At 26.2% G+C, this 17522-nt stretch overlaps 1 protein-coding gene across 7 annotated transcripts in view; it reads left to right on the plus strand.

The window, feature by feature from the left end:
- The window catches only part of LOC135925481 (protein numb-like), a 32879-nt gene that overhangs the window by 11524 nt on the left and 3833 nt on the right, over nt 1-17522 (plus strand). For 2 of the 7 annotated variants that reach the window (XM_065460821.1, XM_065460820.1), the window contains exons 2-8: nt 2096-2167; nt 4744-4821; nt 5609-5686; nt 12276-12416; nt 13687-13722; nt 16134-16302; nt 16575-16628. In XM_065460821.1, the coding sequence (XP_065316893.1) occupies nt 2096-2167; nt 4744-4821; nt 5609-5686; nt 12276-12416; nt 13687-13722; nt 16134-16302; nt 16575-16628 (628 nt within the window). The remainder of the gene's footprint in view (nt 1-2095; nt 2168-4743; nt 4822-5608; nt 5687-12275; nt 12417-13686; nt 13723-16133; nt 16303-16574; nt 16629-17522) is intronic. The other 5 variants (XM_065460822.1, XM_065460825.1, XM_065460824.1 and 2 more) reach the window with 5 other exon arrangements.

Here is a 17522-nt window from a genome sequence, read left to right on the forward strand (position 1 = left end):
TTGGGCCTAAAAAATTTTTTATGGTAGGCTAGGTTTGATCAAGAAATTAAGGCCCATGAAAGTCTTTGGTTTATTTTCTGCATTGCTATATGGAATCACGAATAGCAATGCAATCGCTGTGATGAATGGCCTTGTTTTAGGTAGAAGGCTTCATTACGTTTGCCCCGCTTAATTTCCTACCTAATTTAAAGTTCTTAAATTCTATTTTCTGTTTTTTAAATTTATTTATTTTAAAAAGTTAAAAAATTGTCGATTATTGTTTTCAAGGAACTTATTATAAGTCATTGCCACGTGTATGATTATATCATAAAAAAATATGAAGGTATTATGTTCATAAATTTTGATTTTATTTTAACCCCCTCTTTACCTAAACCTAACTTTATATTTTAATTGTTTATAAAAAAATATAAGTATGTAAAGTCTTTCTCTGAGTTTATTCTATGTTGTTTTATTTAATATATTTGAACGCTTAGTCCAAAATCTTTTTTAATAAATTGGAATTGTTTTAAAACATTCAGAAGTTATAAAACTTTATAGAATTTTATATTAGACATGTTTTTATATCAGGATATGTTAAAAAATTTCATGAAATTTGAAATTTTAATGAAATCGTATCAATTTAAATTTTTTTTATATTTTGGACATGTTTTTATTTTTATATTAAGAAAAGCTAATTTCTTTTTTTTCGACAAAGTTTCGAAAGTTTGCGAATTTAATTTTTGGACACAACCTTAAAAAAAGTTTATATTATTATTTTTTCTATAAAGTTTAAAAGGTTTGCGAATCGTATTTTTTTGATATTTTGGACTTAGTCTAAAAGACATGTTTTTTACTTTGAATCTAAATTCATAAGTTATAACTACTAATAATTATTGTTGTTTAGGTAATGGTTAAAATAAAAAATTGGAATAAACTGGCGCAATCTACAGTGCACGTGCCGGAAAAAAATCCACTATAGGCATCGAGGCCCGAGTTAATTTATTTACTTTTCAAAATTGAGCTGTATTTTTCATTTAAAAAAAAATTGAGACTGATCTGATAGTTTTTTGGCTTGAAACTAGGTTTCACCGTTTTTTAGCCTGATAAATTGATTAATTAGCCAGCTATACAATTATTAAAATACAATTCTAAATAATAAATCAATTTATAGAAATATCCTTAAAAGTAGCTATTTTCTTGACAAATGGTTTCCTGGATACCTAGAAATATCGATTTTTTAATTTTACCATCAGCCTTAAGAGAACTGCTAACTTGTTATTATACCACTAGTATTGGATCCACAACAGAGATCGATACGCTTTTATCACGTAAATTTGCCTAATTATAATTTTTGAAAAATTTTCAAAACTTCGACCCAGTCCGTAAAAATATTTCACACAATCTGCCAGGCGACTTCGATCTCTAATACTAATTACCAACCATAGCTATATTATAGAGACTAACCTTATCCCACTAAAAAAATATTAAAAATATAATCCGAGAGCATTATATCTGATCGCTAATTTTTTTTATATCAAATAGGGAAATATTTTAACGGTGCTAATATTATTTTCCATTTTTTTAGAAATAATATCAATTTTATTTAAATTTATTATATAAAGGCTTAATGTTTATTTAAAATTCTCGATAATTCATTCCATATATATACACATGATCAAGTAACAGATATCCATTTTTACTACCACCTTATGTCGTAGTTTTGTTCATTTTAAAAAAGCAAGCTAATTTTTTTAATGATAATTTATTCGCATAATGGAGAGCTTAGTACTCATCTTTATCATGTCAGTAGCTTTTTAAATAAAAGCTAAAGGTTTTGTAGCCATTTTTTTATAATAATTAAAAACTCTTAAATGAGTAAATGTTTTTTTTATCATCCCAACATTAAATATAATTATCTCTTCTATTTAAGATGGGGGGGGGGGGGGTAGGTATCTTAAAAAAATAACGCGCCCTATAACATAATTTGTAATTTATTTACATTTATTGTGTGACTGACACGATAAAAAAATGCGGATGGATAAATCGATAAAGTGTAATATTAATTGGTTTTTATGATTAAAGTATTTTAAAAAAAATTATTTTTACAATATTATAGTATTTGGGGTGTACGGAAGTTTTCGAGTCACGTGGAATGCAGGTGTGCGAAGAGGCATTTAAAACGCTGAAGGTTTGTTTAATTTTTACTTTTTTATAAAAGTATGATTTATAAAAACAATAATTATTTATATCAGAGACCTGCAGGCCCGGCCGTGTTTTAATTTTTGAAAAAAATATCCGGGCAGGGCCAAAAAAATTTTTTTTTTAAATAATCTGCACCAGTTCTGGCCGTACAAATGGTACCTCTGCAGGTCTCTGATTTATATCTTAAAATATTGACCCAAGAAAGAACCTATCTGATTTGAACCTCCAATTTTGTAAAATTTAATTTACGGAAGAATAGAAATCATATTTAACCAAAATTATTGACAACCATTTAAAATCTCAGTAGAGCTGATAGACTTATAATGTCCCCGTCGGTTGGGTGAGTTTATATGTGTCTTTTTTTAAATAAAATATTTAAACACGCTGAGAATATTTTTGTTAAAATAAAAGTTGTACAAAAAATTTATATTAAATCTACCCCATATCTTTAACCTTTTTTAACCCTATCATGTGGTTGGCTTGAAAAAAAATGGACCCCACCATTGATTGAACTCCGGTCTAAATATCTAGCTGTGTTTTTTCAGTTCAGACTTCCTAGAGTCACCACCTCCATTTAATTCGATATGTTGATAATTCACTGACGTGTTTCGATATTTTATTTTTAAAAAATGAAAGCCAAGGACCCGCAGAGGTCAAAATTTTAGGCCCCTGGGTTTTTTTTGCCAGGTGCAGATTTTCAATTTCTCGGCCCGGAATTTTTAGAGTTTCTTTATTTTAGATAATTTTGCAAGTTGTTTTATAGGGAAATTGAAAATATGAGCAGTAGAGGAATATTTAACGATCCAATATAAAATTTTCCATTAATTAATTTTATATTTTAAAAATTGGCCCAACCCGAATTAAAATCATATCATTCCGTCAGGTCTGATAAACGGATAGTTTTCAACAGGGAGATACACTACACTCTACTATATCTCTCGAAGTTCTGGGTATAGCGGTGACTATCGAATAATTCGTCGGTCTAGAATTGGAGTGCTCCACTCTACATTCAAAATTTTTGAGTTAGAGGTGGATAATAAACTTATATATTCTCAATATATATTTTTAAAAAAAATTAGATTAAAAAATATTAATTATTGTCAAAGTTTTACCTCTGTCAAAATTGATCAATAAGCTTTTCCTATTTTTGATTTTAAATTTTAATGTTGATTTCCTCATTTTAATCATTTATGCAAGTGGTGCACTCTAATTCTAAACCGACTAATTATTAATTAACTCTTTAATACTCAGGTGGGGAAAAAGTAAATGCTCAGGTGGGATGTGACAAATCCCAATTTTAAACTGATATATTTCCATATTAATTATTATGTTTTTATATAAGAAATAACAAACAAACCTTAAACTTTAATAAAATGTATTTATGTTATATATTATACAAAATATTGATGATAATTATTTTATGGCAAAAAAATTTTTTTTTAGGAAACATAAATTAGTCAATAATAAAACCGACTTTTGGTTTCATAAAGTTAATGTTTATCATTAAAAAAAATATATATTGACTCAGGTTTTAAAAAAAACTTATTTATTTACTCTTGAGGGGTTTAACAAACCCAATCCTCCCAAAACACTTACATTTTATAAACTACTAAAAATGAACAAAATTTTGAATACAATATTATAAGATAAATTCTATGATAGCTATTAAAGATTTCAGGTCTTATTAAGTTTTTATATTATATAATTTTAACAAATCACTGTCATAAATAGCCTGGACAAAAACATCTCAAATTTTGAAAAAAAATTAAATTACCTTTTTTAACGAATTAGAAAAAATTTTAAATTGGGGTATTTTTGTCCAGGGTACTTATCTCAGGGTCTTTTTATCCAATACATTTATGTTAGTTATTTAAAATATGACTTGGGGTATCATACATCCGCATGATTGCGGAAGGGTTAAATGTACAATACAAAATTTAAAAAAACATGTGTATACTGTTTGCTTATAGCCTTAACCTTCTTTTTTGGTTCCCTTTTTTAAAAATTTTTTTACATTTGAGTGATTTTAATTCAAACGAATCTTCGTTATTTGTCGTTGGGCAATAACCCTAAGATATAATGATTAAGATTTTTAAATATAATTACTTTTAAGTTTATTCATTACAATATAAAAGGTGTTAAAAATAATTATTTTTGCCAAAACAATTATTTTTTTGTTTATAATCTATTTTTTAAAAAAAATTTAAAATGTTTATTGTATCATTATATTTTAAACGTGATAAATTGGTTATGTCCCTTACGATAAATTTAATTTGTTATGACGAACGACTGTTTTTAATAAAACATTTGAATTTTAAATAGTTTGTGATGCGGTAAAGTTAATGTTTAATTTAAATTATGATTATGATAGTTATGAAGGGTAAGAAAGGAAAGAAAGAAATAGTCAATATGGAAAAATGGCGATAAAGAGTCATAATACACTATATTACATATAGATGGGAAAGGACTAAGCCTGCCAAACCAAAACTCAGACCTGAATATTAATATAGAAATCAAATTATGTGGATTATTATTTTTTTATTTTTTAAAAAATTTATTTAGAGGGGCAAAAAAAAATCTCTGAGAGCTACATTACACGTCAACGGAGAAGCATTAAGAGTTGTTGATAAGGATTCTAAAGTTTGTATTCGAATGAATTTATCACAAAATTTTCTTTTATCATCCGAAAATGTGAAAAATATTGATAATAAGGATACGACAAATTTTTCACTCATTTATTTCTAAAGTGACATCTCCAGGCACTTGATATTTGTTTTTTTAACTTTTGTTTTTTAATTTCAAAGATTTTAACTTTGTTTTATGTTAAATTATTTAATTAAATGAGATCCCCTCCGCCACACACTAAAATCAACATATATGAAATGCTTTTTTTTACTTTCAAATAATGTCTTAAAAATAATTTTAATTATTAAAATCAGACTATAACTAGTATTAGGTATGCAAATCAGTAATACTTCTTTATATAATACTATTATAGGGATCGCAATCATTTTTTTAACACTTTTTTTGGCAATTTCTTAATGGTAATTTTGTTTTTATTCTAAAACCCCCAATCTTAACCCCTCCTGTCCTTTTAATTTTTGTAATATATTGTTAGTTAGTTAAAAAAATCGGAAGAATTTATTAAAAAGAAAACCACTCTTAAACTGTCATTTATATAAAAATGATCAGAATTCCCATCTATTTCACTTTCGGCCAGTTCTCTGAAGTGCCATCTGGCCTGGTATCAACAGCTTCTGTCAAAAATTTAGCCACTTTATAACTTTCCACTGGGAAATTATAAATAAACCCATCTCAATGGGAAATTAAATTTTATCACTTTTTTTAAAGAAAATATCACTGAATTACAATACTATTTTATAGAAAAATATATTTATATTTTTATAATCAAAACAACGAACTTAAGAATTTCAGGAAAAAAATTATTATGGCCATTTTGAAAATATCGACCACCAGTCTACAGGTGATAGATCTAAGCACACAAGTAAATTTCATCAACACGCACAAAAATAAAATTGCATGAATTACTTATTATTGCATGTCATTGTTCCTACCAATTATTTTAACTTTTTCAATTAAAATATACTTATGGTATGTCTAAAGCGAAAATTAACCCTAATATGAGATAAAATTAATTTATTGGATAAATATTTGAAATTTTGTATATTCTGATCCAGGGTTTCGAACCGTTAAGCATAACGGTTCGGTTTGTTCCGGTTTTTAGTTTAAAATTTTATAAAGGTTTTGTTCCATTTCGGTTTTTTAAAAAAAAATTCATATCGGTTCGGTTTATAATTTATAACGGTTCATTTCGGTTTGTTCCGGTTTTTATAAATTTGATTTTAAAAAAAATTAATCATTAACCATGTATATGTATATATTAATTTTAGAGAATAATCTTTTCAATTTCTAATTTAATTTAACCATGATAATCTAATAGATATTTTTATTAAACTTAGTAAATATAAATTAGACAAATTAATTTTTTTTATTTCATAAATAAATAAGATAAAAACAAACATGTGTAAATACAATGATGAATAAAATAACACATAAATATAATAAAAGGTATACTATTTATGTTTAAAAAGAGAATTAGAACGGATTACTAAAAAAAATTTTCTAATATTTCAGGATTTAATTTAGTTCTCTGCGCAGAGAGTATAAACTTAAGGCTAGAAAATGCTCTTTCTACGGATACCTGCATAGCTGGAACTGCTAGCATATTTATAGCTAACTTATAAAGTTCTGGAATACTATTCTTTTCATTTCCCAATTATTCAAAAGATTAGTATCTTTTTCTAATCTCTCTATATTATCAAATGACCGAATTATATATTCTATTTCTATACATTTATTATAATTTTCTATGCCCTGAGAATTATTCTTATTAAGACTTTTATGCGACTTTAATAAATTTTCAAAATCATCATCTAAATTATCTTTCGAATGCGAACACGTAGGTATAGTATTTAGAATTTCAATATTCTGATTATTTAGACTTTGTATCAAGTTCCAAGTTTTACAAAGATGTTTTCTGGCGGTCTCTCTTTCTTCAAATGTTAAAAATATTATTTTAATAATAAATAATTTATAATGACTTAAATGAATATTAGAATTCTGAATTTAAAAAAAACAATATGATTGTAAATAAAAAATTATCATATCATTAAAATATTGCTGATCATTTTATTTATTGTCATTTAAATTCTATGATCCAAGTTTTTATAATGAGATAAAAAATAAACCATATAATATAAAAATGAATGTAAAAAGTACTTGATTTCTATTAGATGTTAGTTATTAATAGTAGATTTATTTAATTTTTTCCTAAATTATTAGCAAGTATTATTATAAAAGCTTATTTATAACTTATATATATAAACTTGTTAATTTAGCCAAGAATAATTATGTGTGATTTTAAGTATCTTATCTAATTAACAGATAATTAGCCTAATCTCTAATAAAATAAGTATTTAAAGAAAAAAACATAAACTTGGTATTAATTGATATATAATGTTGATAGTATAAAAATATTTAATTTAAAAGAAATCACCAATTTAAAAACTTCCCCCAAGGAAAATTAAAATTTAAAATTAATTATTTTTTAAAACTGAACCGGTTTAACCGGTTAAAAATATTTATAACGGTTCGGTTCGCTCTTTTTATATTTTCTTTATAACGGTTCGGTTAAGGTTACGGTTTAGAAAATCATAACGGTTCATTCCGGTTTGGCGGTTCGGTTCAGTTCGGTTCGAAACCCTGTTCTGATCAGAGGCATAACACAAAACTCGAGGCCTCCCTACAAAAACAAAAATATTTTTATGGCTCCTGTATATTGTATTTATATATATTTACAAAGAATATTATTCTAGCGCTGCTCGCGTCTTAATTTGTTTGTCGGCATCACTGTTATTAAAGGCTACGTTTAAAAGTATCGCTATTTTACAAAAAAAAGTAGCGGAATATTTCCGCGCTGCTCACGCCTTAATTGTCGGCATCAGTGTTGTTAAAGACTGCCTTTAAAAGTATCGCGCTATAGCTATTTTGCAAAAAAAAGTAGCGCAATACTTTTACGCTACTTTAGAATTTTTTTAAAATATTTTTTACCTATCTATTTACAAGAAAAATATGATAAAATTTTAAATATATATTTCTTTTATTGCATTTCAATAATAACATTTCTATACGCATCCTCTCTAGAGCGGCGATCAGGAAGTATAAACTTTGCCGTACTAAATAAACGTTCAACTAGCACTTAAGGGCAATACAGTAATAAATAATATACATATTTTATATATATATAATCATTGAAAATGTTAATTCATTTTTAGATTTAAAAAATAGATCTAGAGGATGATCAATAGTATAATATTTCAAAAAATTATCTATAGTAGACGACGTTTTTGATCTAGCTAAGGTATCGTAATTTGGCTTGGTTGTATTTAATGTTAACATAAAACTATCAAGTTACCATTTGGATTCAGTCAAATTAATATATGGCCAATTCAACTTGAAACTATCATTTATATTTGAAAATCTAATTTATATAAAATGATTGTATTTATTGTAAAAGAAGAATCAAAATTTAAGAAATGATTAGTTATTGAGTTAAAATAGATTTATCTCAGATATCAGCATCTTCATTCTATATTTATGTAACATTTAATGAAATGTTAAAATTGCTTGATAAATAAATATTTGAAAAATAAAATTATGCTACACATTATTATTTGCGAATTTTATATGCTATATTTTAATATTATAGATTGTGTTGTAAATTAAGCTAATTAAATTATGGCTAGTCGATCAATAAATCATTATTTAATCATAGATAAAGATATTATAAATTAACCATTTTATATGGTTATATATATAAAATAATAATTATCAAAAATAGAGTTTTTTACCTTTTCTCAAGGCTTTCATAGATTTTCCAGGGATTGGCAAAATATTAGATAAGCCTTTTAGCTTGGTAATTAAGATACTCAGCGTTGGTACACAATATCCCATGCTTATATTATCCTGACCTTCCAAGATAAATTGATGCTGCAACATATTGCATAACCTAGGACCTTAAAATATAAAATGATTAAATATAATATGAAATTTATATTATTTAGAAATACCTCCGTATATTCTTTAATGAAAGTATACTCCTCATTTCCACTGGATTCCTACTTGATCAGATATATAATCCATTTCTAATCTTTTCTCACCCAGAAACAATGCTAATAGTTTCATAGCATCGTAAACACTATTCCATCTCTTAGTGTTGGGTGTTAATAAATAACAACCTTATTTTTTTGAAAACTTCTCACACCCTAGATGCTTTATGCTGTTTATTCCAAAGCTTGGCATTTAAAAAATGTGGATCTTGACACTCTTTTAAAATCCTCATTCATTAAATCTCCTTCAGCATCCATGTAGCTATTAAATTTAAATTGTCATAGGAACAACTATGATGGCTAGGCAATATAGAAGAGTTAATTGATCATCTTATATAATTAGGGACATGTAACGGAACCGGAACTGTCCTAAAAATATATATAAATTTCTTATTTATTTCTATAATTAAAAAATAAAATTTTTTAATTCGTCTGATAGTTGATATATTAAGTTCTTTTATAATTTTTTTAATAATCATTAATCACATTAAACTATATAATACTAGCAAAGTAATAAAAATTAGAACAAGTAGTAGATTAAAAAGAGGGAAAACATTTTTATCAAATTTAAATTTAACTATTTTTTTCTATAAAATTAAATTTTTCTTATTAAATAGATTTTTAAATGGACAATTTTATTTTTGATAATAATAAAAAAAATCATCCATACCTAGGTAAGTGTTGAACGTTGTTTTCGACACTCAAATTTATACTAACACCATAAAAAAATATAAGTTATAATCTTTTAGATAATATATTATTGCCTCGATGTAATAATTGATTAATTTAGTGATTAAATAAAGATTAATTAGAATGTGTAGATCTATATTTTAGATATTTCTCGCTTAACGTTCCGAAAGCTGGAATGAAGCCTGGACAATAATTTTTTGACCAGAACGGAAAGGCAAAAATGCCTTTCTTCCGGGTCCCTGCTTATAATTGATTAGAAATTTTATTATATATTTATGTAAAAATTAAATATAAAATAATTTAAAACCTTCTAGAATCTCATGAACATCAATTATTTCAACTTCCGTTTCCATGCCTATATAAACCACAGAGTGCTATAACAAGTTCGCTAATAAAGCCCTATTATTACTATTATTTTCAATGATCATATGGGATGAAGGCAGTGGCTTAACTTTAGATAGAGTCTAAAACTTTTTATTATACACTATATTCGTTAAAATTTATCTATTATGAGTAGATCTAGAGTATATTATCTGGTGATATATGCAAATCCAATTGTTATTCCTACCGGCCGATGAAAACTAACCTCATTGAAATCTTCCTGTTTATAATGACATGAAATAAAAAGATTTCTTCAATCAATATGCATCATCATCTTACCGGTGATAATACAGCAGTATAATTTTATTAATCTACTTTTGTTGGGGGGTGGTAAAATATTGGTATATATTTCTGCCATTTGGTATTCAGCTGAACTTACAAAATGTGTTTTCCCAGATATTACTTTATATTTTACCTCTTATTGATCTCTAAACGAGATTGTTATCTTATAAATAACACGGCTTATTGTCTTGAAAGAATTCAAATACAAAAAATTAATTGAAAGGTAAGCGATAATTTGATTCCCAAAAAATTTTTTAAGTTACCATCCACACATTCACGCAATCTTAGGTCTATAAAAAAGGCGAATATGCATTGCTTAATCCTAGATAAATTTATTTATTTTTGAATAAAGTTTAAATAATAAATTTTTTTTAAAATAATATATAAATTAATAAGAACAAATGTTGATATGACCGAAGTCAACTAACAAATCGGGTTCGAGCAGCCGATAAATAATTCAATGATGATTATTTTAATAGGTCTATTTTTTTATATTTTAAAGAAGACCTCTCAGAAATCTCTATAAAAATTTAGAGTGACATGCCAAAAACCGATATTTATATTTTGGCTATCATTTTTCTTTATAAAAAAATATCTCAAAAAGTATTAAAGCTCTCTTTTCACTATTATCCTTTTTTATATAGCTAATTTTTAGGATATTGTGAGGCATGCAAATTTCTTATTGGGACACATTTTTTAGTTATGAGAATCGAAACATAATTAAAGATGATTATTTAAAGTCACCTACCTAGAAATGCAATCCTATTTGATTATAATAATATCTCAAGCAAAATTTTGTGAACTGCGATTGGTTGTCTACTTGGAAGACCTCAAATAATAAAAAATATTCTCGATTTTTGTTGGTTAGAATATTTCGAAAAAATATTAAAAACCGATAACTTTCTTTTTTACAAACATAAAAAATTACACTATTTAAAAAAAAAATCGCAATACTCTATAATTTATCTTCTCTTCTTTTTTTTTCGTCGAATTTCCCTTAGGGGAAAAATATTATGACAATCATTTTGTTTAGGTTTTGGATTATATTTTATATTATCCACACGGAAAGCTAGTTTTTTTATTAATAATATAAATGATTATTGGACTAGTTTCGGACCTTTTATTTAATCCTTTTTTATTATATAGAATGAAAGATCTTGGTTGTAGATCCTCAATTCAGTTTTTCAATTTAAAAATAACTAAGGTATATTATTATTATATCGGCTTGCTTCGGTGTGAATCTTCTTGTTTCCGTTAATGGAGGTCAGTTTCCTCTATATATTTTCCTATATCCCCAGCATCGCCAATGACGAGACTGCTTTCTAGAATCATTATTCGGGTCCAGCATGGACTTCCCAATGCTTTTATAATATATTGTTTTTGGGGATTTTTATATATAAGTTCTTGCCTATTTTCTAAAAATGTTAATTTGGATCTGACTGAATATAGTTTTTTTTGAACAAAAGTTATTGCTTAATGTTGTACCTGGAAAAATAGGTCTTAATAGTGCTTTAGTTGGGTCCATTCTATCATGCATATTATAAAATGTCTTACTCCTGGTCTCTATTCCTGAGAAGCATCTCTACACATCTTCTCTGCCTTTTAGTTTAGCATCTCCAAACCACCTCCACTAGAATCAAATGATTAATGATCTCATTTTTCTCTCTCTCCATTTCTCACCATATAATATATATTACAAAGTTTTCATTTTAAAATCCATAATATTACAAAAGGAAGGATTAAATTTATTTGGTTCAGGAATCCATTTGGATAGCTTTTGTAAAAATCTGTCATAGCTGTGTTGACGTCGAATATTTTTTTTGCATGTTCTAAATGTTGTGTATTAGTGAAAAATTTGTCGTATTATTATTATATTATAAATTTATATAATATATCTAACAACTAGGAATGTTGAATTTGTAGAATTTATTATTCTACATTATTAAATGTATGAATGCAAAATTCTTCTTTAGGTCTATTTATTTAAAAAAACATCAAAATGTTATATTTCTCCCCATATGATCTCATAATTACGAATATAAAATCTTAAAGGGGTTGATAGTGGACCAAACTATCGAAAAGGTATCGTTTTGCGCTCCTGACCGGAATTATGACAGAGGATTTTCATACATTTGTCGAGATGGCACTACCCGCAGGTGGATGTGCCACGGGTTTTTAGCACTCAAATATTCGGTTAGTCCTTTTTTATATTTTTTTAAATCAATATTATTTTTATGATTATTATTTTCTAAAGTTCGGTTTGCGATTTTTGGGGCTCTATATTTAACCCAGGACCGATTACGACATTATTTAGATATTATTAGCAGGGTTGTGCATTTGACCGGTCAAATACGTTTCGGTCAATTGACCGATATTTGACCGGTCAAATATGGTCAAATACGGTCAAATTCAAATATATGTTTTTTTAAAGTTAATATTAACTTTATTTTGAATATAATAGTAAAATAAAATCTATAAAATTAATTTTTTAAATTCATTGTCATTCAATAACTAACGTGTAGCTATTGTAGCGGAGTTCTTGTTCTGATTCATTTTCAATATTATCATTTTCTTTAATATTTTTTAATCAATTTTCCTGATGTCTTAGATCTTCAATCGATTTCCATTTTCATAAGAATATTAACCCTAATCGACCTATTTCTTTCTAAAGAAGAAGTAGAACTAGGAATTGTTAGTCTCTTAATGGGCAGGGTGGACAAAGTTTAATCTATTAACTAGAGGTCGGAATTGATTGTTTCTGGAAATTACTACTTTCCGCATAATTTGCTATATTAAACATGCTGTTTTTGCTTCTGAAATTAATTATATCACTTAAAATATTTTGGTCATCACTACCTTGTAAAAGAGCTAATTCTTGAATTATATCACATACTTGTGAGCTCTCCTCTTGATATTGTGAACACAAAAAATAAGCAAACATTGTGATCACATGTATTTACATCTTTTTTCCCTTTTTTAAACATATTTTCAATTTATTCTTCCTTTAAATTTTTTAGAGTATTTGACCGTATTTGACAGGTCAAATACTCCTCCGGTCAATTGACCCGTCAATTGACTGAATTTGACTGGTCAATTGACCGACTTGCCAACCCTGATTATTAGGCAATAAAGAGTGTAACAGTTTCGATTTAGGGGTCATATAACCCCGGTTTGGAATACGAAATCATTCAATAATTTAATCATAAATTTGAAAATGAATATTAAATTTTAATTTATTTATTATTTCGTTTTATAAAAAAAAAGAAAAATATAGTTTTAAAATCAAAGATTAAGATTATACAGTTCATTTTTCTGTTTCCTGGTTCCTAATTTTTTTTAAAATGATTTATAATATTTAGTCACTAAATAAAAGACTTATTTAAAAAAAATATTAAATTTGAGGGGAGTTTTGCTATTATATTTTTATTAAATTATTTTTATATCCTTTTTTTTTAAAAAATAGAAAAATGGTATATTCAGAAAACGTACACATGTTAAAGTAACAATTTTACAAAAAAGGGCAATAGCTTAATTTTTTGCCACCCTACTTTTAACACTTTATTCATATAAATTATGGACTAACGCTAAAAAAAATTAAATAATTTTACAAAATTACTAAAACCAGTTTTTTTTATACAAACGCACCAATAATTATATATCTATCGCACTTTGCAATTACTCACGAATCACTGCCTAAGCCTAACTCACAAATATTCATTATTTTATTTTTACATGCTCAACATATGCTCAGATCTGATCCAGTTCCGTCCCTCTCGACTTGGAACTAAATTTTGAGGCATCGTCGAACCGGTCTGATTTCAATTTTTTTTAAAAATATGAATTGCATTATGATCACGCTTGCTTTGTTCTAGAAACTATAAATATTATTTATTAAACATTTTAGAAATTTTGTAATGGTTCTTCAATCACATACACATATGAACACTAGATTTCACAATATAATTTGAATATATTAAAAATGAAATATATACCGTCGGCTGAATATTATAGTGTTCTATACCCATCTTTTAAAATTGTTCAGGAGAGCACTTTAAAAAAATATATTTCTTGTATTTAAGTAGGGCTGTGCCGATATAAAATATTAGATCGGTACGGATATTTAGCGTTGATCGGGCCAATATTTTTTAAAAAAACTGATCCGATATTTTGTATTGTTATTTAATCATATATTAATATAATTTTTTATTTTATAAATAGTTTTATAATAATAAATTAATGAAAGGAACTAAAATACAATTTGTTGTAATGTAAAATAGTTAAAAATTTTACACTATTTTTTGTTAAATTATCTGCAACATATCTAACGAGTCAAATTTAGCTATTAAACTGTCCGATTTATCCAATTTTTAAAAACGTTTTACTCCAAATTTTGACCAAAAGTAAATTACTCAAGCATATTGATTTTGCCCACAAATGGTAAAAAGATTTGGACTTCTATTGGTGAAATTTCAAGGCTTAAGTATTAATATTTTGGCTGAAATTTTGATTTAGCCATTTTTAAAAATCGGCTAAATGGAGCTGTTTAGCAATACTGCATTCACCCATCCATGGCATATTATTAACTTTTGGAGAACAAAAATAAAATACACTTAATCATTCTTGAAAGTTAGTTTTTTTTTAAATAAAAAAATAATGATATTTTTATGGCATTGAAGATAAATGGTTAATAAAAATCAATTAAAATGCGGATTGTTAAAAGTTTGTGAATTTGCACAGCCCTATATTTTAGATAGAAGATCACAATGCAATAATACATATAAAGATCATTCTAAATTATATTTTAACATGTTTATTGTGGATATATAAGAAAAAAGTACTGAAGAACTTATTTATAAATAAAATAAAGCATTTTGCAAAAAAATATGGTTTATGTTAGGTTATTTATAACATTTCTCTTATGTAAACTAAATAATTTAAATGTAGTGCCAAAATAATGTAATCAAATTCTCGGACAAGGCTAATCTGACTCTCCATTAAAATTTTTATTGAACTCTCTATTATATTTGACCATAAAACCGATGAATAGAACTCTAATCTCATAGTAAAAACATTATATTCCTGTTCATTAAGAATGACAAAATAAAATTTCCTTTTTGAAAATAAAAAAATTGTATAATATAATTTCGGACTCGATATTATATGATTTGCTTATTTTCGTTTTTTTTATTTCAATCTTTAGTAAATAAATTAATTTTAATAATCAAAAGAATTCTCAAGGGTATTTAATAGTTTTTTTAAATCTTTTTTTTAGAATTGACTATACTTGGAAAAAAATATGTTTTGAACTTATCACATAATACTTTTTATATATTATCTGTTACAAAGTCAATTATTGGCAAAAATTATTATATGAAAGGGGTTTCCTATTTGTGGCTATAAAATCAATTTATTGGTATCAAGATTGTAATTGTGGTAGGTCTTCTTATTTCTTAATATATTAAACTAAAAATTTATAGATGGGATTGCAAGATTTGCAACTCTTCTACCAGCTCAATTAAAGCTTTACCTAGCCTTCAAATTAAATAATATTAAAAGAAAAAGAATTTAATAAAAACTATAATTATTTAAAATGAAAATACCCTTAATATTATTTTTTAAAAATTGGTACTCCCGTAGTTTCTAGGTATTCTTAATAGTTCATGACTAGACTCAAGGAAATCCACACTATGTTTTTCAATTAGGGTTATCTACTTATAGCAAGTTCGCCCCCGTTATTATCGTTCATATGATTTATGATCACATTAAAGATTCAAGAAAAATCGAAAAGGAGTTTTAAAAGGGAATTTAATACATATAATAAAGTATAAAAAAATGGGGTAGGAAATACTTGTCAAAATAAAATTCTACTCTATCTTCACTCATTCTTTTACTTTTTTTCTTTTTTTAAAGGGGGAACGGCTTAGCCACGCGGTAGGCTGCGCGTTTGCGGCATGTCTAGAGCGCAAACAAGCTCGCGATACACAGTGTGGGGTGGCTGTTAAATATGACGGGTCTAACAAGACCGCCTTCACAAGGTTCGGATCTTTTGCTAGGGACGAAAAACGCGAAAATATTATTGGTAAAATTTTTAGAAAATTGAATATGAAAGTATATCAATGATAATGTTTTAAAGTTATTCGAAACATTTATTTTTGTTATTTTAATGGAAAGAGTTTGTAGCGATAAGAATATTGAGTTAATTTTATGGCCCTCACATTGGATTATGTTAAGGATTTTGAGAAGTGATTTTATTTCTGGTTTTATATAGGAAAATGGTGATAGGATATTTTGTAAAGATGTATATAGTATAATTAATATCATAGCTAACAAAATACTTTAATATTAATTTAGGTAACGGCATTGGCAGAAATTATGTCAATGGAAATTCCGGATCTTTGATGAACGGTGCGCTTTATTTTGGGATTTTAACAACAAATTAATTTAATAATTTCTTCTTGTGCTAATAATACTCTTATTTGATATTATTTTAAAATCTAGATTTAAAAAACTATGATTTATAAAATTCTAACCCATTGAGCTAAATGAAGTATTATTTTATTCTTCCAGAAATGATCAAATTAATTAAAATAATTGCTACGAATGGAACCCTTTTTTTTAAAAAAAATTGAGTTCAGATTCTCATGTCACAGTCTGAAAATATGTTTGGTAGGGGTTTACAAAAAATGCCCATTACCCAGGTTCGGCTTGAAATCCTGTTTATTATCTTATTCCCTTTCAATATTAAAATAATTTATTTACTTTTTTGTACTTAAATTGAGTTATTTATTATTTAATCGATACAATATGTTATTGGTAAAAGGCGATTCATTATTATGTATTACTAACAAATTCCCTCCAAAGATAGTTGATCAGAAATTTTTTCATTTATAGATGACTAATGCTTCTGCAAATCCTTTACTAACATAAAAATGACAAAATAGAAATTTTAAATGAAAGCATAGTTAAAAAGATTAATAAAATAAAAAAATACACATAGTTATGTTATATTTTTTTTAAATCAAAAACATGTTCTGGTAAATTTGAATTTACGTGGCTAAAAATTTTATCTATCGCTTTTATTTATAGTAATAAAAAAGGTTAACGATGCTTACTAGCAAGTGAATGAATGGAGATATTCTAAATACCAACCAAAATTTATTAAAATGTAATAAATAAAACCCTTATTATTTAATATATTATAACGGAATCACGTGGTCGAGTCCGGCCTTCTATATATCATCCCCCAAAGGATGGAATCACCAAGTTAGATTAAGAGAAAAAAAGCATGCCATTCCCGGG

This window comes from Gordionus sp. m RMFG-2023, chromosome 2, assembly GCF_954871325.1.
Source record: "Gordionus sp. m RMFG-2023 chromosome 2, tfGorSpeb1-WG-v2, whole genome shotgun sequence".
NCBI lineage: Eukaryota > Metazoa > Nematomorpha > Gordioida > Chordodea > Parachordodidae > Gordionus > Gordionus sp. m RMFG-2023.